The 24,276-nt window shown below is 32.6% G+C and overlaps 1 protein-coding gene across 1 annotated transcript in view; it reads right to left on the bottom strand.

The window, feature by feature from the left end:
• LOC145241460 (ubiquitin-like modifier-activating enzyme 5) overlaps window positions 1-24,276 on the bottom strand; it is a 70,975-nt gene that overhangs the window by 37,317 nt on the left and 9,382 nt on the right. The window contains exons 2-4 of the mRNA XM_080104440.1: window positions 20,603-20,648; window positions 8,111-8,200; window positions 3,396-3,505 (exon numbers count right to left, since the gene is read on the bottom strand). Of these exons, the coding sequence (XP_079960566.1) occupies window positions 3,396-3,505; window positions 8,111-8,200; window positions 20,603-20,648 (246 nt within the window). The remainder of the gene's footprint in view (window positions 1-3,395; window positions 3,506-8,110; window positions 8,201-20,602; window positions 20,649-24,276) is intronic.

The following is a 24,276-nucleotide window of genomic DNA, read 5'->3' as shown; positions in this document are numbered from 1 at the left end:
ACACTAGAGCTCGTTTCGTAAATCTTATATTATAATCTAGACAGTATATAAAAGGTTCTAAGAAACAATAACCGGCCTGAGCGCCCCTCCCTCCAAAAGCCTTTGCCGGATATACACAAAAAAACAAACACATACACATTTTTGCTTTTATATTATAGATAAAATACTAAATGTTGTGGTTTGTAAGATTTGGGAGGGTCTTACAAACCATAACATTCAGCATTTTATTTTATTTTCTGTAATTCCTGGTGTTTTTTTTAGCAACATCATTCCCACTGATGAAATTATATATATATATATATATATATATATATATATATATATAAAGGGGGTTATAACATTAGTCTAAAGAGCAGAGTGTATTTTAATGTGATAGTAAAATTACTAAATTAAAATACAAGAAAAGAACGGTGCTCATTGTAATACAGATATATAATAAGCTTGTGCATTTATAAGCTACAATCAACATCCAAATGAATGCTTTGACGATAATTACGGTTTTCAAAAGGCGAACAATTAAAAGATACATCTGTCTTACTTAAAAAATGCTAGGTTTATTTATGGTGTCTTTTATATATAAAAAAAAAAAACACCCAATACTTTTGCTGATGAGGAGACTTTGTTTAAAAAAAAAACAAAAAAAATAAACTATGTCAAAATTATTGTCCATGACTTAATGTCTATCACAATAAAAACATTGTCTTCGAAACGATCGTACAAATTATTGACTTTGTTGTGTTCCTTCTTATGAAACAGATTTTTAATTTTTAATTTGAATTTTAAATTATCAATCAAATTACTAAATATATATATATATATATATATATATATATATATATATATATATACACTTTTTGTAAATAAAAATGTCAAATTACCAGAGATAATATCAAGTAGAATTAAATGAATGTAATAATGTGGTGACTGGAACTAGTTTAGAGAATAGACAAAAAGGATAACAGACGACCCCCCCATCCCTTCCCACCCAATTTTAGCTTTGTGCCACATCTTGTTGTTTTATAAGAAATACTGCTTTTGTAAAATATTTTTAAAATAAACCGACCTTTTTGGCTAGGGCAAAGTGTAGTATCTGTTGTGATACTAAACTTAATGTTTTCTGTCTTCTGTAAGTGAAGAAATTCTCCTAAATTGACACAAGTTTAATTTTTGTTCAAATCCAAAGTGACTTTTTGGAAGCTGGGTTTTTCACACATTTAAAAACTGACCTTGTGTCTGTCTTTATGGGGAGGCAAGTAAATAAGGACTAGCATAAATATCAAAGGCAGGAATCCCCTTTAAATAAACTGTTGCACTACAAAATTAAATCTCCCACAATGCATTTTAATTTCTTCACAAACATGTCAATCATTTTAATCTTTTGTTAATAGTTAAAAAAAAAAAAAAAAAAAAAGAATGAATTACTTTGTGACAATTCGAAATTTGAAAAGAATTTGGAAGCATTTAAACTGTCAAATAGAAAGTAATCTAAACTGGTCTTAAAACTTAGAAAATCCTCAAAGGTGAAAAGTTTTGAACACTATTTACATCCAATAATTGCATCGGGATTAAAACAACATTATATTAACAATTAGTTACAAACCACAACATTTATAACAGCTTGGTTTAATTAATTTAATAACCGAATAATGCAGTCATAAATTTATTATATTTTCAAAATTTTATTTTGAAAATATAATTTGGTGAAAAAATTTAAAAGCCAAAACATCAATGTATATAAAAAAAGGTCCCAAGCAATGCCAGATAGAACTGATCTAAATGAATAAATGCAAAAGTTTGGCTTGTTTCTCGCATGGACAGTAAAGTCAAAATGCTATTTCAAATTAATTCAGCTTATTCAATCGATACACCATCTTTTTTTTATATACTGTTTATGCAATATGCATCAACAGTTGCAAGGTTAACTAATTTGCATATTGGCTTGAAAAGATTAATTTTATGTAAAGCAAAAAAAAAAAAAAAATTTGTCAGAACTCCTCATCAACACTGCAATTAGTACCAACTTCTCAAATTAAACTGTAATTCATAACACCAACTCTAAACATTTATACTCTCTCTCAGCTGTCAAAAACTCAACTGACTGCCCTCCTCAATTTGTCCTTATAGCAGCTATTCACCTCATATGCAAATTAATAGTCTATAAAGTGACAAGGCAAATTAGTTCCTTCACTTTTATTGTTCGTCAGTATTTCTAGTGTGAAGTGATTCATTGAAATAAAATAGAAAGGGAAATTATTGAAAAGTATATAAAGTATATAAAATTTTTAAAAATTAAAAGTTCCATTCTGTAAACAAGATGACATGTTTTTCTAAGTTTCTTTTCTTTTGGTCGTATTTAAAAAAGAAATAAATCTGTTTTGAAATGACGAAAATATTAATGTTTTGTGTTTATAACAAAGTTATGAATGAAAAGTTTATTTTAAACATGCATGGTTACTTAGTATTGCTTGGAAAAAAGTAATTTATTTATATCAATAGAAACTGAATTTCTACAGTTGTTGCACATGAGGTAAATCCTACTGTGGAGATTAAAGAAAAAAAATCTTAAATTTTATTTCTTAAAGAAATACACAAATACAAACAAAAAAAAAATACTTAAAAAAACAAAATAAACTAATTCTCTCTCATCTGTAAATAAAATGATACTAGTCCAGAATTCCCTCTTCCCCCATATTACAAGACAAAAATAAAAAGACATCTGTATGATGATGTACCTACCCATAATAGAGCAAAAATATCATTTAAAAAAAAAAAAAAAAAGGTAAATTGATGAAGTAGTTTTATTTTTAAATAAGAAAATCAAATTTTATGAATATCAGAAGAGTGACTGTCTTACCTGCCATTTTGAAAAAAAAAAAAAAAATCAAGAAACAAAAAGAAATAACTCAACAATACTAGATTTCTATTTTAATGCCTACAAATTTGCATTAATTGCTTAAAAATGATTTACTTTATAAAACTACTTGACAATTTTTGGAATATGATACTTTCATTTCGTTAAAGGTACATACATCATAAAGATTTTTCTTCAGTTCTGTTTTTTTAAAATAGGGAAAATTTTGGACAAGAACCGATAAAACATCTGGTTAATTCATATTTTAGTCACAAAAATATTAAGAACAAAGCAATGTTTTTTTTTGTCTATTAAAAGTGAAAGTAATTATTTCCTTTATTTTCTACTGAGCATTTAATAAGATTAAGCCTCCCTTTCTTTGCCCATAGAAATAAATTTGTGTATGTGATTATTGAAGCAAGCCAGACAAATGTACATTCACTTTGATTATTTTAAATTAATGTTTCAAGTAACGAAGTGATTACAGGTTGGTAGAACTAACTAGTCTTTAATAAAATCATTTGATAGAAGTTTTACGACATACTTTAAGGTGCGTTCCGCAGCCTCAACCTTGCTCATGCCTGACTGGTGAGGTTGATAAAACAGTCGATTCATGTTGGCAAGTTCCACTTTATCATAATCAAACAGCAACAACTGAAATGCAAAAAAGAAACAGCACTAGATGACACCAATAATAACAAGAGAGAGATCAATAAATAAGTCAGAAATTTTTGCAGTGTCAGGAATCAGAGTTAAATTTTTCGTTTTTGTCCAGAATTCCCTCTATATTACAAAACAAAACTTAAGAAAAATCTGTATGATGTGTGTATGCATGACGAAACAAAAATGTCATATATCAAACATCATGTAAATTGATCAAGTAGCTTTATTTTTATAAAGAAATAATTTTTTTAGTGATTAATGATAGGTATGGGCAAAAATAAACGAATAAGGACAGGGGGACCTAGTTTTGAAAGCTGATTTATCATGATTTTTTTGTAGGTTTCCGAATACTTTTTGATTGTATTTGAAAGATTAAGGACTAAACTTAATTTCCCAAAGAAAAAAAATATTTGTACACGTGAGAAAAAAAAGTTATGAAAAATGTTTTCACAGTGAGCTAACCAATTCAGCTAAATTTTGAAGTTAAATAAATTCATTGTAAAAATCCTTTAAGAGATAAATATTAGTTTTCTGGGTCTATTTCAAAGATAATTAGTAAAGTAAAATCCTAAGATATTGAATTAAATTAAAAAAAAAAAACACATTGTTTGCACAAAAAAATAGCTGAATTACACCCAAAACCGAATGTTTTTGCCGTTCACAAAACCACAACAAACCATACTTTTGGAAATACGGAATATACGGAGGCCCAAAATCTGAAACAGTCGAAAAGCTGTCTGAGAATCATGTCATGTAATTAAAAGGAAGGAGGGGTGCTGGGTTTCTTCCCCCCCCCAGACGGGCATCCGTACATTCCTATTGTAAATGTTTGTATAAATTTTACCATTTTTTAATTTAATTATTTTTCTATGTTCCTGTTTTTAAATGAATTAATTTTTTTTAATTATTGGCTAGTATTATATAAAAATTATGCTACGCCGAAAGTTTCACATTCTTGCGAGCAAGGAAATTATTAAAATCTTGCATATAAAAATTATTTGAAATCTGTAATTTAAAAAAAAAAAAGTAGAAATATTTTTGCTATTATTATAATTTTTTTGTTGTTGTGAAAATATTGAATAAACAATGCTTAATTCAATGATAATATCGGTAGTTCAATAAATTCATTTTTCTTTGAGCTATATAAAATTCATTAATATGGATTTTAGGGGTTTTTTACGTAATGTTCCTGTAAAAATTATTTTATTTTATTGTTACAAATTACGCTGCTTTATTTATATAAAAAAGCAAAAATAAATTCTTGCATTTTTTATTTTTTACTGAAAACCATAACTTTAGTAAAGGTATTTTTTTTGTTTAAACAAAATAATACATTTCCCCTAAGATTTGAATAAAAAATAATTAGTTCATTATATTCCGCGATCAGTATTTGGTAAATACTGAAAATTTTATTAAAATTGGTTGATTTCCTGATTTTTGGTGAATTTTTAAGTAAAGGGAGGGGTCAAAATTTTTATACATTTTGAGCGTCGGCATTCATTTTGCCCGTACCTAATTAATGAGAATTTGTAGGCATATCAACATAAAATTGAATTACTGTTGAGTTATCTCATTTTGTCTTTGTTTCAAAGATTGTTTTCAAAATGGTGGACAAGGGAGCTGCTCTTTTGTTACTCATAAAATTTGATTTTCTTATTTAAAATTAAGGCACTTTTGCATTACGTGGACGGCGCCATTTTGAGGGGGAGCGCATTTCACTAAACCGTCACCAAGTAGCACTTCTCAGTCAAAGAACAGGGGATGATAACTCATACTTTTTGGAAAATTTTTCAAAAACTTAATCTTAAAATGGATATAAATTTCCTAAATATGCATGATATTGTTGACGGTTTGGAAAGGGAGCTTTTTTTTCAGGGTCTAAACATATTTATTTACATGTCGGCATATGAGATGTCAACATACAAGGACGGTTTGCAGAGAATGCTGATTTTTGTCCAACCACACCATTGCCGATTGGCAAATGTATCCAAGAAAACTCTGCTTTGAGCATTTACTTAAAAAATATCCAATGTTGCTTTAATTAAAAAAATGTTTTATTAAAATCCTATTCTGCAGACTTTTCATTAAATGTTTTTACAAAAATTAAAACTATTTTGTTACAGTGACACTTTTATTTCAATTCAAAAAATGTTTCAGAAAAAATAAAAAATAACCAATGTTGCTTTAATTTAAAAATTGTTTTATTAAAATTATATTTTCTCACACAGAATTTTCAATAAATATTTTTACAATTATATATTGATACATTTTGAAACAATAAATGTTTGGTTTTCAAATATTTTTGTGTTCAGAAAAAAAAAAAAAGTGTTCATTTATTATTTGCTGTGTCATTTGACCAAAAAGAAATTAGAGCCATCTGCACAAGTGCCAAAAATAAAACCATCTGATCAATTTATGTGATTTTTGAAACATAATATTTTCGTTTTGTCATGAGTGCATACATCACACAGATTTTTCTTTAGTTTGTTTTTTAATATAAGGGGAATTCTGGACAAGAACCCAATTTTTTTTTTTTTTTTTGGGGGGGATAACCTTGAGAATCATATTTTTTTTTATTCCACACCTCCGAGGAGAGAGAAGCAGAGGATATTAACTTTGGAGGAATCCTTAAAAATGCTGCTCCACACGATTTTAGAACATTTGATAACATGAAACAATTATACTTCCGGAAAACAAAAAACACAGTAAAAGACATCTTGAAAAGTTGGATATTTTTATATGGCAGATGTAAATAAATCAAACAAGAATCATATGAAGAAGATTCTATGTGTTAGCTGTTGTAATGAAATTTACATAAACAGTTAAAGTTGTGCTTCCATGTTATTTTTGCAGTTTATTTTGTAACGAGGGGGGGGTGATAGGATTTTGCTGAATGTTTTTAGGTTTATCAAATGGCTAAGATGGCTATGCAACATCATCTATATATATAAAAGCGAAAATGTATATATGCATGTACGCTTTTCCTCGATGTCCACAAAAGGCTTCTTTCAGAGAAGTGCTTGCTCGGTTCACAACTTCTTAAAACTTTTTTATATCATCTATAAATTGTAATATCTCAGAGTTACCCACGGAGCTTGCCAGTCTATTTAATTTTATTGACATTCAAACGTTAATTATTCGACATTTCCCGCATCGGCACGCGTTACATTTGGTTTTCAGTATAACAAAAAGCGAAACTCGACTCTAATCACAGGCCGAAAGCCAGTTGTCTCAAGAGGTCGACTTCGTCATATCAGACTAGCTTTCATTTCGCTCCTCCTAATAAACAGGGAGCGGGTTTTTAAAAACAAACAAACCGATTTATTCACCTCATTCAAAACTGTCCCGCACAAAATGCTTACTGCTGAATACCTATCGCCGTTAAAACGCGCACCTGTTTTTTTTTTTTTAACACTTTACTATTTTCCAACTGCGCGTCGTGAAGGCTTCATTTTTTTTTCACGGGCACCTGTTTTTTTTCACATGCCCCGAAAAACACCCGGGCAACACCGGGTACCCCTCACTAGTTAAAAAGAAAACAAAATAAATTAAAAAGTATGCGTGACATCTTTATATTAAAACTTCTTTCTCTCTACCTTTCTTTCCCTTTTCATCATTTTTCCTCTTCCCTTACCACCTCCACTCAGCCCATTCCTCTTAATTGAACATAATAATAATATAAGTCATTCACATCTCCTTCACATAACAGATAACATTGGAAATAACTGAAAAACTGACTGTTACCCCCTGACAAAACCTGGCCCAGTGAAGCTTAAAAAAAAAAAAAAAAATTCAATTTAGATATGATTTATCCAGAGCAATGCCGATCAAGAAGACACCAACTTTGTGGGTATTTGTTTAATAGTTTTGACTTTTAGCTAGATATATAAACAAGCATACTTACAGAAAACTACCAACTGCTTCCATTGTGATTGTCATTTATCACAAGATGACGTTGCATTTGTAAAGATTTTTCACATTTTTTTTTAAAGTTTGGGTTTTTAGTCATGCACTATGAAAACTGATTTCTGAACTGATAAGCAGATAGGATCGTAAATTTTCTAATTTCAAATAAATTTTAAATCATCATAATTAGATGAGCAATTGAGCTATCAAAAGAAATTTGATATTTATGTTTTGCAAAAATGTCTACATTTAGATTTTATGAAAAAAATATTTTTGTTTGAGATACCTATTTATATTCCTACCAGACTTTTTGGCTTGTTAAAACAAGCAAAAGTTATTATCCATGTTAAACTTGCACTCATTTTTGCATTAAATACTAATCCCTAATGATGCATCGAACAGATACCATAATATTTAGTTCGCTACACCTTATCATTACAGAGGTCCATGCAAAATTTCAGCTAGATCGGCCCAGTAGTTACAGAGAAAAAGTGGAATGGACAGACAGACAAAGAAATATAATGTAGATTATGTTTGCTTCGTCAATTGTTGGTGATTATTTTTTATTTTATTTCTTCAACATACTGTAAGAATCGACAAGCTATTCATTTTATGAACTTTCACTTTTCTAAAAGAAAATTAAAATAAATCTTTGCATTTTTCAATTAAAAAAAAATACTTAAAACTTACTTTTCCAATGCCACATCGGGTTAACATTTCTGCAGTTACACTGCCGACACCACCAACACCAACCACAGCCACAGCAAATTTACGAATATTCTGAAACAGAGAAGGAAAACGAATGGTGACATACTACACCTGTAGCGGTAATAAGTAGAAGCAAGTTGAGCATCATACTTTTCTCGGTCGATTCCTCATTGAAGGCAGGAAGAATTAGAGTGTTAAGATTAAGTTTAGAGAAATTTGGGTTTTTTTCAATGGAAATTGATCCAGACAAGGCATGAAGCTATTAGATGTAAGCTAACAATAATAAAAGATGATTATTGCAAAGACAGAAGATGCCTATTGGCTTTAGTCTTATAAGTAGGAGGAGCAGCACAAAGAGAGTTTCACAAATCTTTGGCTCTTGGAAAGAAGTTACTGGAATAGAAAGCTGTATTACAATGACAAGGCATTCACACAACGAATTGATAGACTACTAGACCAACGAGTCAAATGAGTTGGAACAAAGAAAGTAGGTAATAAATCAGACAATTCTAAAGATCACATGCCATAATAGTAGTTATAGAAAAGAGCGATTAACAATATCACGTCTTTGAGAGAGAGGATGCAAAGAAGAAATGGTGGGGTCAATCAAATTGCATGTAAGTTTCTGCACCTTATCGAGAACCCTCAAATGGGATAGAAATTTACCAGCCTACATATGACAACAATACTTCATACATGGTCTGATATTAGATTTGTAGAGACAGAGAATAGCATCACCTGATGTGAGAAAGTGTTTGGTGCGATAGAGAGAATCGATTTTACGAGAAGCAGGAAGAGCAATGGATCTAATGTATGTACTCCAAGAAAAATTTGTTGACAAAGAAAGACCAAGAAATTTCAGTCAATTTCTCAAGGGTAAACCCATCCATGAGAATCTCAGAAAGAAAAGGGGCGCATCTAGGATTGAAAGACATAAACGGAGTCTTAACAGAATTAAACAAAACAAGCCATTCTGTACCCCAATCCATAACTGAACCAACCCATAACTGAACCAATGTCAACTTCCAGATTGGCTGCATATTTCAGCTGATCCAATGGAGATGGTCGAGAAGCAACACTAGCATAGATGTTAATTTTCTGAATAATGTTCTTTGGGAGATCATTTATGCAAAGAATTATTTGCAATCTTCAATCAGAAAAATCTTGATGCCAAGAACCTTACCACCAATACCATAACCCTGGAGCTGGTGTAAAAGGCCAGAATGCCACACTGTCTAAGGTCTTCAAAATGTCAAACACAATAGCTCTATTGCTAATCGCATGAGATGCTCTTACCAGGGAATGCAGACGGGGCTCCCCATGCATTTTTTGTAGATCAGAGTGCCCCTCCTCAGGGAGGGCACTGATGTCTGAATCCCACTTTCTGACCCTGGTGTCACAGTTCTTGCAGAGAAAGAAAACTAAATAAACCCTCTCCTGAATTACCCATAAACTGATAGAGACACTCAGTTACAATGGTTAAAAGATCAGTCGTTGAACAAAAACCATGAAAGCCATACTGAACATTCTAAACTAAAGAGACCCAGGCTTTCAATAAAATGAACAAGTTTGCCATTGACCAACCTTTCAAAAACTTTGCTGATAACAGGAAAATACATAGTTGTGTCAAACTGGTCGCCAGTATTTTTAAAAGATAGAGACAACAGAGGACTCTGTCCAACAAACTAAGAAACAAGACTGAGACAGATTGAATAATTGTAATATAGTGTGGTTATATATATTTATGAGTACATATCATCTAGTATATATATATATATATATATATATATATATATATATATATATATATATATATATAATGTGTCAATATATTTGATCATCTAGTGATGAGAGTATGAACAGGATGTATAACAAAACAAAAAAGGGATGGATAACAATTTTCTTTGGGAGGAGAGGTTAACATCGGCTAATGGGGAAACATACCTGGTCCATTTTTGGTCTTGCTTGACAGGAAGTTGCAAATAAGATTCATTCCAATGAATCAATAAATCTTGAGTTGTCTTTTCAGCAACTTTATTCCAGATGTTTCCCCATTAAAAAATTGCAACACTGGTCCTAGATTTTTACTATCGACATTTGCCGACAGTCTCCCCTGCTCAAAGCCATTTCTGTCAGTGGACCATCTCTCTCCCTCTGACTAACAACTGTCAACATTCCTCTCTGATTACATGCATTAATAATCTATCTTGTTATGTCATTAACACCACGTGACCAAAGACACAAATCGGATGATCTACCTTTGTCACATAGTTTTATTTGTTAGTTATGAAAACTAATATTCCTTTTCACCAAGTTAATATTTTTGGGAACTATTTTCACATAAACACTTATCTGTAAATACCTTTCACCTGGGTAACATTCTTTCTGTGTATTTTAGCAAAAGCAATAGCAGTCATCATAATAATCGTCCAGCTAACTTGGTGTTGCCCGGACCAACTATGAAACAATTTGAGAGAATAGAAGAAAGTTCAGCACAGTGCTTGAGAACAACAATATGAACTGAATCAGGACCTCAGACCAATCAAAATCAGAAAGAACCTGAGCAATCATCTTTGGAATGATAATGACAGAATCTAGAGACCTACTCGTATCAGTTTTCTAAGGAAAATTAGGACAAACACCACCAGAAAAGAATTGTCAGCAAAAAAATTAGCCTTTTCTTTAGAAGATGAAATAACTTGAAAACCGTTAAAAAGAGGAGAAATAGCAGACTTACCACTATTAACGATATTATTAGATTCTCCAAAAATCACGAGAGTTAACCTTTTGAGATAAGATAGAGTCATAAATCCTTTGAGAATAGCTAGACTTAATCTCAGAGATTGTATTCTTGAAAGCTAATTTGTAAATCTATTCCGGAATATTGATATATTTATAAAAGAACACATGATCAGTTTCAAATAATAACCTGTAAGTTTCCAGTTTTCGAACAGATTTCCTATCTTCCATAAATAATTTTATTAATAAAGTCAAATAAACATTAAGTAATATCCTTTTCAGCACACAAAATCTATATCTTTTTTAAGTCATACTGGAATATCATTCCAGCTCATTTTGCAAATCCAGTAAATCACAATGGCTGTGTTGCCTGCTTCTTAAGGGGTTTTTTTTTTTGTAACTTTTTCAATTATTTTCATTAAACTACTTACTATTTCCTTCTGCTTAATATTTACACATTTTTAAAAATTCCACCAGGAATATCTTTTCTATGATTGACCAAGAACGATTATATTTGTAATGTTGTGAGGGGATCTATATAACATGGACTGGTGTATATAAAATGTTCTTCCAATGAATATGTGTATACAGAGTGTATACATGGCCTAACTGAATGTCTATTGTTTAGTAGTGGACAGGTTGTTAAAAAAAAAGACTCGTCTAGGTATTTGATGTTTGCATGTCAACATAATTACATATAGCAAATACATTTGATGACATACCTGTTTGCTATTGTTTCTCTGGAAGTTCTTCAGCCATTCTTGGGGAGAGAGACTCTATATAAACAAAGACATTTCAAGACAGACCAAGATGCTGTATATTTTTGTATATAAATTTCTTTATTTCTCCCAGGTAGTCATCATAGCAGAGGAATGATCAACGATCTTAGCTTTGGGATTAGTTCTTCTACATTCCATGTCTGAGACCTCTCTCCGCTCATCAGGAGACACCTTTCAGATCATCATCTTCCTCTGAGCGGCAATTCATGTTGAATTTTTTGGTCTTATAAATTCACGTTTATTTATTAAAACGTGGTGAGATGACAACAACTATGGATGGGAGTAGTTGCAAATCCAGTAAATCACAATGGCTGCATTTCCTGTAATTGCTAAAAAATGCAGTTAGATTCGTAGTTCCTATCCTGTCGCAGTTACCACCTGACGAAGGCCAGAGGAATAGTAGGCTGAAACGTTGTGAAATAACAACTAAGAAAGATGAGGATAATAGTCCGCAATAAATGAATTAATAAATAATACTCATCTCAATAATGAATTCCAATTAAAATAATTTTGATACACCTACAATTAGATAAATTGATAGCTAAACAGATAATTTACTCCTCTGCTCGGCCAACTATATAAGACATTTGCTTCCTCACTAAACTCGAACATAACATTGTCGTGATCATTGCATTTGTGACCTACTTGCATTACTACATTTTGAACGTGATTACTTATCGATCATTTGTTTTGCGAAATGGAGACTAAAAAAAAAATAAAAATAAAAAAACAACCTGTGCATGAATACGATTTCAGAAAACAAATTAGTATTACAGACATACATTGTTTTGAAGGAAATGCACTTGGTACATTCATCAAATCTGTGAGCTATTTGCGTTCACAGAATTTTAATTGATTATTTTTTCACTTTTGTAATAAATTACAGTGAAATGTTGGTTTTGTAACATTACTTTGTCTGCATGCTCACATTTTGCAAGCCATTATTTATGGATCATTATTTGCTTCACAAATTGGATATTTTTCTTAAAAAACATTAAAATATTCATACCAGAAAAACTGTTATAATCTTCCTTTGTACTTTTTAGGGGAGGAGCATGGGTTTAAACAATTTTTATTTTTGTGCAATCTTTCATATTACATAGTTCTGAATTATGCAGTTTACTTTTTAGTATGTTTATTTAATTCACGCAAGAAGTCTGTGCCACAAAATAAAAGAATAGTAACCTAAGCCTTACACCATGTGGTAAATAACAAAATAATAACCTAAGCCTAGCACAATGTGGTAAAATAATAATCTAAGCCTAACACCATGTGGTAAAATAACAATAACTGAAGCCTAACACCATATGGTAAAATAACAATAACCTAAGCCTTACACCATGTGGTAAAATAACAACAACCAAAGCCTAACACCATATGGTAAAATAACAATAACCTAAGCCTTACATCATGTGGTAAAATAACAAAATAATAACCTAAGCCTAGCACAATGTGGTAAAATAATAACCGAAGCCAAACACCAGATGGTAAAATAACAATAACCAAAGCCTAACACCATATGGTAAAATAACAATAACCTAAGCCTAACACCATATGGTAAAATAACAATAACCTAAACCTTACACCATGTGGTAAAATAACAAAATAATAATCTAAGCCTAACACCATATGGTAAAATAACAAAAACCGAAGCCTAACACCATATGGTAAAATAACAATAACCTAAGCCTTACACCATGTGGTAAAATAACAACAACCAAAGCCTAACACCATATGGTAAAATAACAATAACCAAAGCCTAACACCATATGGTAAAATAACAATAACCAAAGCCTAACACCATATGGTAAAATAACAATAACCAAAGCCTAACACCATATGGTAAAATAACAATAACCAAAGCCTAACACCATATGGTAAAATAACAATAACTGAAGCCTTACACCATGTGGTAAAATAACAAAATAATAACCAAAGCCTAGGACAATGTGTAAAATAATAATCTAAGCCTAACACCATATGGTAAAATAACAAAAACCCAAGCCTTACACCATGTGGTAAAATAACAAAATAATAACCAAAGCCTAGGGCAATGTGTAAAATAATAATCTAAGCCTAACACCATATGGTAAAATAACAATAACCAAAGCCTAACACTATATGGTAAAATAACAAAAACCAAAGCCTAACACCATATGGTAAAATAACAAAAACCTAAGCCTTACACCATGTGGTAAAATAACAAAATAATAACCAAAGCCTAGGACAATGTGTAAAATAATAATCTAAGCCTAACACCATATGGTAAAATAACAATAACTGAAGCCTAACACCATATGGTAAAATAACAAAATAATAACCAAAGCCTAACACCATATGGTAAAATAACAATAACCTAAGCCTTACACCATATGGTAAAATAACAAAATAATAACCAAAGCCTAACACCATATGGTAAAATAACAATAATCTAAGCCTAACACCATATGGTAAAATAACAATAACCTAAGCCTTACACCATATGGTAAAATAACAAAATAATAACCTAAGCCTAACACCATATGGTAAAATAACAATAACCTAAGCCTTACACCATATGGTAAAATAACAAAATAATAACCAAAGCCTAACACCATATGGTAAAATAACAATAACCTAAGCCTTACACCATATGGTAAAATAACAAAATAATAACCAAAGCCTAACACCATATGGTAAAATAACAATAACCTAAGCCTTACACCATATGGTAAAATAACAAAATAATAACCTAAGCCTAACACCATATGGTAAAATAACAATAACCTAAGCCTTACACCATATGGTAAAATAACAAAATAATAACCAAAGCCTAACACCATATGGTAAAATAACAATAACCTAAGCCTTACACCATATGGTAAAATAACAAAATAATAACCAAAGCCTAACACCATATGGTAAAATAACAATAACCTAAGCCTTACACCATGTGGTTAAATAACAAAATAATAACCAAAGCCTAGGACAATGTGGTAAAATAATAATCTAAGCCTAACACCATATGGTAAAATAACAATAACCTAAGCCTTACACCATATGGTAAAATAACAAAATAATAACCAAAGCCTAACACCATATGGTAAAATAACAATAACCTAAGCCTTACACCATATGGTAAAATAACAAAAACCAAAGCCTAACACCATATGGTAAAATAACAATAACCTAAGCCTAACACCATAAGGTAAAATAACAATAACCTAAGCCTAACACCATGTGGTAAAATAACAAAAACCAAAGCCTAACACCATATGGTAAAATAACAATAACCTAAGCCTTACACCATGTGGTAAAATAACAAAATAATAACCAAAGCCCAGGACAATGTGGTAAAATAATAATCTAAGCCTAACACCATATGGTAAAATAACAATAACCTAAGCCTAACACCATATGGTAAAATAACAATAACCAAAGCCTAACACTATATGGTAAAATAACAATAACCTAAGCCTAACACCATATGGTAAAATAACAATAACCGAAGCCTAACACCATATGGTAAAATAACAATAACCAAAGCCTAACACCATATGGTAAAATAACAATAACCTAAGCCTAACACCATATGGTAAAATAACAATAACCAAAGCCTAACACCATATGGTAAAATAACAATAACCTAAGCCTAACACCATATGGTAAAATAACAATAACCAAAGCCTAACACCATATGGTAAAATAACAATAACCGAAGCCTAACACCATATGGTAAAATAACAAAATAACCGAAGTGTAATACCATGTGATAAAATAAAAAATAAGAACCTAAGACTAACACCATGTGGTAATATAAAAAAAATAATAACCTAAGCCTAACACCATGTGGTAAAATAAAATAATAACCAAAGTTTAACACCATATATATATAAAATGGAAAAGATTGATGCTAAAAATAAAATTGAATAAATTACAGTAGACCCCCCGGGATACGGTGGCCATAGGATTAAATTTTTTTCAGATTACAATGTGAAATACAATGTTTTTCCAAGCCCTGGTTACGGTATTTGCCCCACTTTACAGTGTTATTTATAATGTTATTCAATTATATACATGTGTATTTTTTTTTTTTTTTTTTTTTTTTTACAAAGGCATCACCACATTATCAAGGCCCAGAGGCCACTCAAGGATAAGGGTTAAAGAGTGTACAGTAGAAATTGGTCAATATAGTAATCATTAGTAATGAAAATTTGGTAAATTTAATAACTTATATGGAACGGCTCATCAAGAACTTATTTACTTTAGACTTGAACACAACCATATTGTAGTCAGCCGGAAAGCAGGAAAACGGAAGACAATTCCACAGGCGTGCAGTTCTAAGAAAGAAGCTTTGTTCATGGAATCTACGTTTAGGTTTAGGCACAGATAAAGAGTGGGGGAAATTATTGATAGTGTTTACAGCTAGACGAGTGTTTCTTGTGAAAGTTTGGCGAGGGGGGACCATAGATTGAAGCTCAGTTGAACACTTTCCATGAAAATAACGATACATCAGAGACAAACTCGCAACATCTCTTCTGTGAGATAGAGGTTGCAAGGAGGAGAAAAGGACATCTCCTACGAGGCTACGAAGTCTATTTTGAACTCTATCAAGGCAGGACAAGTCCTTTCTAGCAGCTCCTGCCCAGATGTGGCAACAGTATTCCATCCTTGGACGTACCTGGCTCTTATATAGGTAGAGAATAGCATCAGCAGTGAGATATCTACTGGATCGATAGAAAGATCCCACCATTTTTCCAGCGGCCTTGGCAACAGATTTGATATACGTGTTCCATTTAAGATCAGGAGTAATGGTCAAGCCCAGAAGCTTGTCAAAACTTGAGGCCTCCTGAAGACGAGAGCCATTCATTTCAATTGATGACAAATGTGAATTAGAATGTTGATGATGTAAAGAGAGAAGCTTGGTTTTAGATGCATTAAAAGTAACCAGCCACTCCTTTCCCCATTGTACTACGTGCTCAAGAACAGAGGAGAGAGAATTGGAGAGAACTTGGTCGTTTACTGTCTTAGATGTGGTACCATAAATGGTAGTGTCATCAGCATAAATGTCTACAAATGATGTAAGGATATGATTTGGAAGATCATTAATGTAGATCAGGAAAAGAGTTGGGCCCAGGATGGATCCCTGAGGGACACCGGCATTAATACTGTGAGCTTCTGATTTTTGCCCCTCAACTACTACTCTTATGAACCTATCAGAAAGAAATGATTTAATAATTGAGAAGACTTTTCCAGCTATACCATAGCTAGCGATCTTATGAAGTAAACCTTTATGCCATACCCTATCAAAGGCCTTAGATATGTCAAGAGCAATTGCCCTAGAAAGATTGCCACCGTCGAGAGATTTGCTAATCCTATGCGATATAACTGTAAGGACATCTGCTGTAGATCTAGCAGAACGGAAACCATATTGAGTGTCACTAAGAAGGTTATTTTTGTTGAGATGTTTGATTACTTCTGTATTTAACACAGATTCTAGCAACTTACTCATGACGCATAGGAGACTTATTGGCCTGTACTGAGAGGGGGATGAGCGATCACCTGAATTCTTAAATACAGGGCATACTGATGAGATTTTCCAGGGAGATGGGAAACTATTCTCCTTAAGACAACGTTTAAACAGTTTTGTAAGTATGGGCGCTAATTCAGGTTGAAGTTTTTTGAGTACTATAATTGGAATACCATCAGGGCCAGTTGCTTTACTCGAATCAAGGTTTTTGATTAGCTTCGCAACATCACGTACAGATATACGTATATCACATAGCGTGTTTTCTGATACAGGAGGAAATATTGGGGGTTGGCGGTCTTGGTCGCAAAGGGTAGAATTAGCTGCAAAGTTCTTGACAAAGAGTTTGGCTTTGTCTGATGCTGACGAGATTACCTCAGGTCCATTGATAATAGTTGGGATGGAGCACACGCTTCTGTTCAGGATTCTATTTGCTATTTGCCAAAACTGGTGGGAACCAAGCCGCTGCTCAGCTACTTTGGACTTAACAGATTGAGCATACAACACTCTTGCGTTCCTTATTACTTTCTTACAATGGTTGCTGGCAGTCCTGAAAACGGCTTTAGTTTCCATACATCTATTACGTTTGAAGCAGTGGAAAAAGTGATTTCTGTGCGCAATGGCAGCAGCACATTCTGGAGAGAACCATATTCTGTACTGTATTTTGTTACCATATTTTTAATGCCATATCCTATATTATGGCTTGTTATTTTATTGTGAATACAGCTTTATTTTAACAAAAGTTTTATACTGCAGTTTACACTTAGATTGTTTATGCTTGGATTTCAGAATTTTCATTTAGCTTCATTAATTACTGTTTTAGGAATTGATTAACCGACTAATTGGTTGATTGATTGATTTTAATTTGTTATTCTGTCAAAAAATGCTGTTTATTTTTCTGTAAAAAGGTTTTATACAATTTTTTTTATATATATTTTCAAATTTATGCTAACCAGTGATGCATTTTTTAGTTTTTACTAAATTATTATCCCTTGATAAAAATAGTAAATCCTTGAAAATCCATGGATTCAGGATTTTCTGTTATAATTCCTTGTTTGAAATTGATGGATCAATAAATATATTTTATTTCATTTTATTTATATCATCTTGAAAGGTTCCAATTTTAAAGATTATATTTTTTTAATTTTAGATATATATTTTTAGAACACAAAGTTTACTACAATAGCTCAATAGTCTATGCTCTAGAGCTATAAACATTTCTGTACTAGCAGGGAGACCCGATGTTGTCTGGGATTGAATGAGAATCAACAAATGTTCCATCCTCTGATACTTTTATTGTCATTGAAATCCGTGAAATTGCCTATTTTTCAATCAAGTCTATTGATTGCCTGCTCTAGACCCATCACAGTGTATGAGGCCTCACATGCCCCCCACACATTGAATTAGTCTACATTGCACTGTAGAGAATCTACTGTTGATTTTATAAAATTATGTTTACATACGAGGTTCCTTCAATAAGTTTCCAGACTTTTTTCGTATAGGCACACATGAAACTCCAGTCCCATTCAAAGTAATCTCCTCCGGCTGCAATGTACTTATACTGTTCCAACAACTTCAGGAAAGCCCCATGGAAATCCTCTTGTGTGAGTGCACCAATGACCCTCGTCATAGCCTCTTTCATATCCTATAATGTCTCATAACGACAGCCTCCAAGGTTTTCCTTGAGCTTAGGGAATAACCAAAAATCACAGGGAGCAAGGTCTGGACTATTGGGAGGATGATTTCCTTGAATCTCTTATGCCACTCCAAAACGGATGCTTGATTCATGCAAGATGATTCAAAAGTAGTTTGAAGGATTCCATACATTTCTGTAGCATTTTTTCCAAGTTTAAAACAGAATTTTATTGCATATCGTTCTTTCAAAGTGTCCTCACGTCCAGATTGCATTTTTGAAATTCACCAGCTGTGACAATCAGGCTTTAGTAGGGTGTATTCCAATTCTGGCTGTAGCTGTTCATTTGAACTTGAAATTATAAAAATTCGTCAGTCATTTTATAAAAATATATAGCAATAACAAATTGAATTTTCAAGAGTTTACGACAATTTTAAATGCCTGTACAAAAAAGTCTGGAAACTTATTGAAGGTACCTCATAATGGCTTAAATTGAAGTTTAAAATACAAAAGTCAAGTATCATGGTTCATTTGTGCTCTAAAGAGAAACTGATGTTATACTGTATAAGGTGTTAACTTTGGTCAAAATTGGACTGCTGTCTTTAGTTTAATTTTTTCAGTTATCGATACTTATTAGAGGCATTTCAATACAAAACCTAAGAACACTCCCAGACACATCAAGTATATTTGTGTGATATTTCAAAAAAAAATAAAATTACCACAGACGTCTCACAGTCCATAAAGAACAAACTCACACATGCACAAAATGTCTTTTATATGTAAGAAAAGATTATATTAACTACATTTGAATGCATATTATAGATTCAGCAAAAAAATCATTTTTTATTTTCATTAAGGGCTTATTTAAAATGGCTGCCCTCCACAGGGAAACTGTGCTACATTCCACATTCATTTTATAATTTGGATTATATATATATATATTTGTATATTTTGGCAGCAAGTCATTATTCAAGCATGTCAAATTGAACACGACAGTGTTATTCTTTTTTCTGATCTTTCTGGATATCTTTTCCACTTGCCGAGTGGTCTTTTTAATAAAAGAATTCAAAATTCTTTGAGGCTTGATGTATTTATACACCAAGCCTCAAAGGAAAAGAAAAAGATAACAACAATCGCTCCTGATGATAATCGGATGCATGGATAGAAAGTGCTTGAGAAGAATATGGCCGAACAATAACTTTAGGGCGCCATTTAATACAACATGCCAACTGAAATAAAAAAGACCGATCGGCAAATGGAAAAGATATCCAGAAAGATCGGAAAAAAGAATAACTGTCGTGTTCAATCTGACGTGCTTGAATATATATGACATATAACATTAACACAAGTTAACATTTATAACTCTAAGATCTTTTTTTTTTTATATACTTTAATCACATAAACCTGTGTTAAAATTTGTTTTCATATTGAATTATGTTTAAAAAAATCCATTTTAATTTTTCAAGAAATCATCAAATAACTCTTACCAAGTTTCTATCATCCTCTTTCACTGTATCTTGTTTGTTGTTCGTCCCCTATTTTTATTTTATACAATGAAATCTCTACAATGAATCAAACAGACGATGAGCAACAATAAAAGATCCATGCATATAAAAACTTTTATTTAATGAAAACATCTGTTTAGTATTTTCATTGAATAGATGCATTTTAGATGTGTCTATGCATCTTCATAAAAACTCTGTCCATCTGTCGTGTTTAAGTTTTAAATTTTTTCATCATTTAACGTGCAAATAGACTGAATGCATCATGAGAAAACATCCGTTTTTTTGTTATATATATAAAAAAAAATGACTTACCTCATAATTATCAACAATTCCCATCCGTTTTAATGCCATCAAGCGGCTTTTGGGTGAAAAAATAAAGGAAAATGTTTTTAATTCGAAAAAATAAAAATAAATAAATCATTTCAGAGTTAATCACAATAGAAAAACATTGTATTATTTGGATTATTCAGACTACTGTATTCTTACAATGTTTCAGTTGATATAACCTCTGACCTTCTTCAGCAGTATGCCGTCAAACTCGGGAATCTTTCTATCTGAAGAAGGTCAGGAGTTACATTGGCCGAAACATTGTGAAAATAACAATCAAGAAGAGAACAGTAGTCCAAATAATCCAAATGATACAAAGTATCAATTCTCACCTAAAAAATTTAGAAACAAACAAAAATATTTACCATATTTCCTCGTCACAAAGCACAAGTTTATTTATCATTCTTTAAGTAATAAAGCTGCAAACTTTTCAATTTCAGAACTATTATGGAGAATATGGAGGAAGAAATGTCCAAAGCATGATTTGAAAGCAAAAAAAACACCTGACATTTGAAATTTCAATTATCCAACTTAAAAAAAAAAAAAAAAAAAAAAACGTCTACTCATAATTTAAATTAACTACCCGGACCCTGTGGAAATTCCACAGTGCTTTCTATATCAACGATGATTTTCAAACAGTAAATGCACGCATACAACTGCACACACATGCAAGCCTTTTTGTTTTGTTTCATTTTACTTCAGTAAAAGCTCTCAGAAATCAAAGGCTTGCCTAACACTTGATCTCTCTATAAGATACATTAATACACGAATATTCCATTAAAGTTCTTTACATTTCAAGAAGTTAAGAACATAATTTTCCTCTCCACAATTAATCATTGAAATACTATATCTTTCTTGTGGTCTCCTAGTCTTACCGGATTCCAGGGCAAGAATTTTAGTCTGGTGGAGTATCCAACTTCGTGCTGCTACTTGAGATAACATCACTTCACTAACATTCACAAGGTGCACCATCTATCAAAACCGTCCTCTCATGACGAGTTCGGTTCTACGCATGCGCAAATGACGTCGGAACCTGATTTAGTTTAAAGATTTTAAAAAGCAACCTAATTTTGGTGACGTCATCTTAGCTCAGTTGCTTAGACCGCGGCCTTATTACCTAAAGGTTTTGGGTTCGAATCGTGGTGCGAGATGTCTTTTTTTTTTCGATTTTTTTTTTAATTTTAATATTGAAACAGGGTTATTTAAGCCATTTTTCACGTGTTTTTTTTTTTGTTCTTATTTTTCAGATTTTTTAAAGAAGTTTTAACGTTCGTTTTTCTGTTTTCTTTTTGCGTTTTCTTTTTTTGTTTTTCCCATTTTTACATTTAACATCGTTCGTTTGCCTTACGTTTCATTTTATAAATTTTTTTTTCGATTTTTTAAAGTTTTAAAATGTTTACTTCGCTTATTCTTATGTTTTCATTAACACCCCCCCCCCCGCCCAAGCACACACACCTCCAAACACTCGGTACCCCCCCCCGCTAGTCTATATATATAAAAAGCAAAATGTGTGTGATCATTTTATGTCTCGCAAAGGCTTTTTTGGCTGGCATGTTCGACAGGCTTACTATGTCTTAAAACTTTTTAGATACCGTCTAAATAATAATATCTACGATTTGTGAACGCGTGTCGCGTCTAGATTTATTTACATTGACTTTCATAAGATTCGCACTATTTCACTCTGTCGCCCGTTTGTTTGGCTTTTTAGTATAGATCAGTTTCGCGCCGAAACGTCCAGAAAGCAATCAGCTTTTGATCAATGTGGAGTTCCTCCTTATATCAGACAATTGCTATTCGATTTGGACAATCTCCTTTAAATGGGGAGTTGCTTCCTACCCCCCACCCACCATCATCATGGGGAAGCGAAATCTAAAAATACTGCCACGTCATCGTAACGCTCCCGCGATGACCTCATTTAGCATCTACCTGTCAATCAAACCTATTTCACTCGCTTTATAAGCCTTAACTTAACACGCTAATCAATTACTCTCACTCGTGGCCGAGACGGTTAAGTATTTGGCTTTTGTTTCCACCTCCGCATCAAGGCTTCCGGGTTCAATCCCACCTCTTGACCAAAACTATTTTTTTTTCTTTTACACCTTTAAACGCCCGGGCAACGTTTTTTTTTCTTTTAATTTAAACAGGGTTATTACTTCGTTTAATCTTTAGTTAACCCCCCCCCCCATACACACAGCGTTGTTATCTTAAGATTGCAGGTTCGATCCGACAGATTTATTTATGCCATTTTTTTTTTTTTTTTCCCCCCGATTTTTTAACCATAGTCTTTTTTATAATATTTAAACAGGGTTATTACTTACCCCCCCCCCCATACGCACACCTACAAACACCCGGGCAATGCCGGGTACCCCCTGATAGTTTCTCATAAAAGCCAGATTTGGTTACCATACCAAGGAGATCTTATCTGAGCCAGAGATGCTCTATGATTTTGAATATTTAGTCATGGTTTACTTGTCCTTTTTTTATTTTTTATTTTTTTTTACATGGTGATCACCTTTTATCTAGGCCCGAAAGCCACTCAGGAATAAGGGTTATTGTGTGTACAGTAATCAAGGGGATAATATCATAGTAATAGATGGTATTGGAGATTTGATAAAGTGTCTTACTTAAGGGGCGATTAATCAGGAATTTGTTTATGTTGGACTTGAAGACATCCAAGTTGTAGTCAGGTGGGAAACAGGGAAACGGAAGAGAATTCTACAAGCATGCACTTCTCAGAAAGAAGCTTTGTTCATGGAATCTACGTTTTGATTTGGGCACAGATAAAGAGTGGGGGAAATTGCTGACAGTGGTTTTAGGTAGACGGGTGTTTATCGTGAAAGATTGGCAAGGGGGGACCAGAGATTGGAGCTCGGACGAGCACTTGCCATGGAAATAACGATAAAATAAAGACAGGCTTACAACGTCTCTTCTGTGGAAGAGAGGTTCAGGAAAGAAAAAAGGGCATCCCCCACTAATCCACAAAGTCTATTTTGAACTTTGTCAAGGCAGGATAGGCTGTTTTTAGCAGCTCCTGCCCAGCAGTACTCCATCTTGGGATGTACTTGGCTTTTATACAGATAGAGAATTGCATTAGTAGTGAGATATCTTCTGGAGCAGTAGAAGGATCCTACCATTTTCCCAGAGGCTCCGGCAACAGACTTGATATATGCGTTTCATTTCAGATCAGGAGTAAAAGTCAAACCAAGGAGCTTGTCAAAACATGAAGCCTCTCGAAGACGAGAGCCATCCATTTCAATTGATGCTATATGGGGATCAGAGCGTTGATGATGTAAAGATAGAAGCTTGGTTTTCGATGCATTAAAGGTAACCAGCCACCTCTTCCCCCACTGTACCACACGCTCAAGATCAGAGGAGAGGGAATCAGAGAGAGCTTTGTCATTTACGGCCATTGATGTGTTGCCATAGATATCAACGAATGATTTAAGTATGTGTTTTGGGAGATCGTTGATGTAGATCAGGAAGAGAGTTGGGCCCAGGATGGGCCCTTGGGGGACTCCAGCATTAATATTCTGGGTCTCTGATTGCTGCCCATCAACCATTACTCTTATGAGCCTATCAGAGAGAAATGATTTAATGATAGAGAAAACATTTCCAGTTATACCGTAGCTGGAAATCTTGTGTAGTAGGACTATGCCACA

The sequence above is a fragment of the Euprymna scolopes genome, chromosome 20, assembly GCF_053919585.1.
Source record: "Euprymna scolopes isolate OS-2025 chromosome 20, ASM5391958v1, whole genome shotgun sequence".
NCBI classification, from domain to species: domain Eukaryota; kingdom Metazoa; phylum Mollusca; class Cephalopoda; order Sepiida; family Sepiolidae; genus Euprymna; species Euprymna scolopes.
This window is presented reverse-complemented; position numbering and strand designations above follow the sequence as displayed.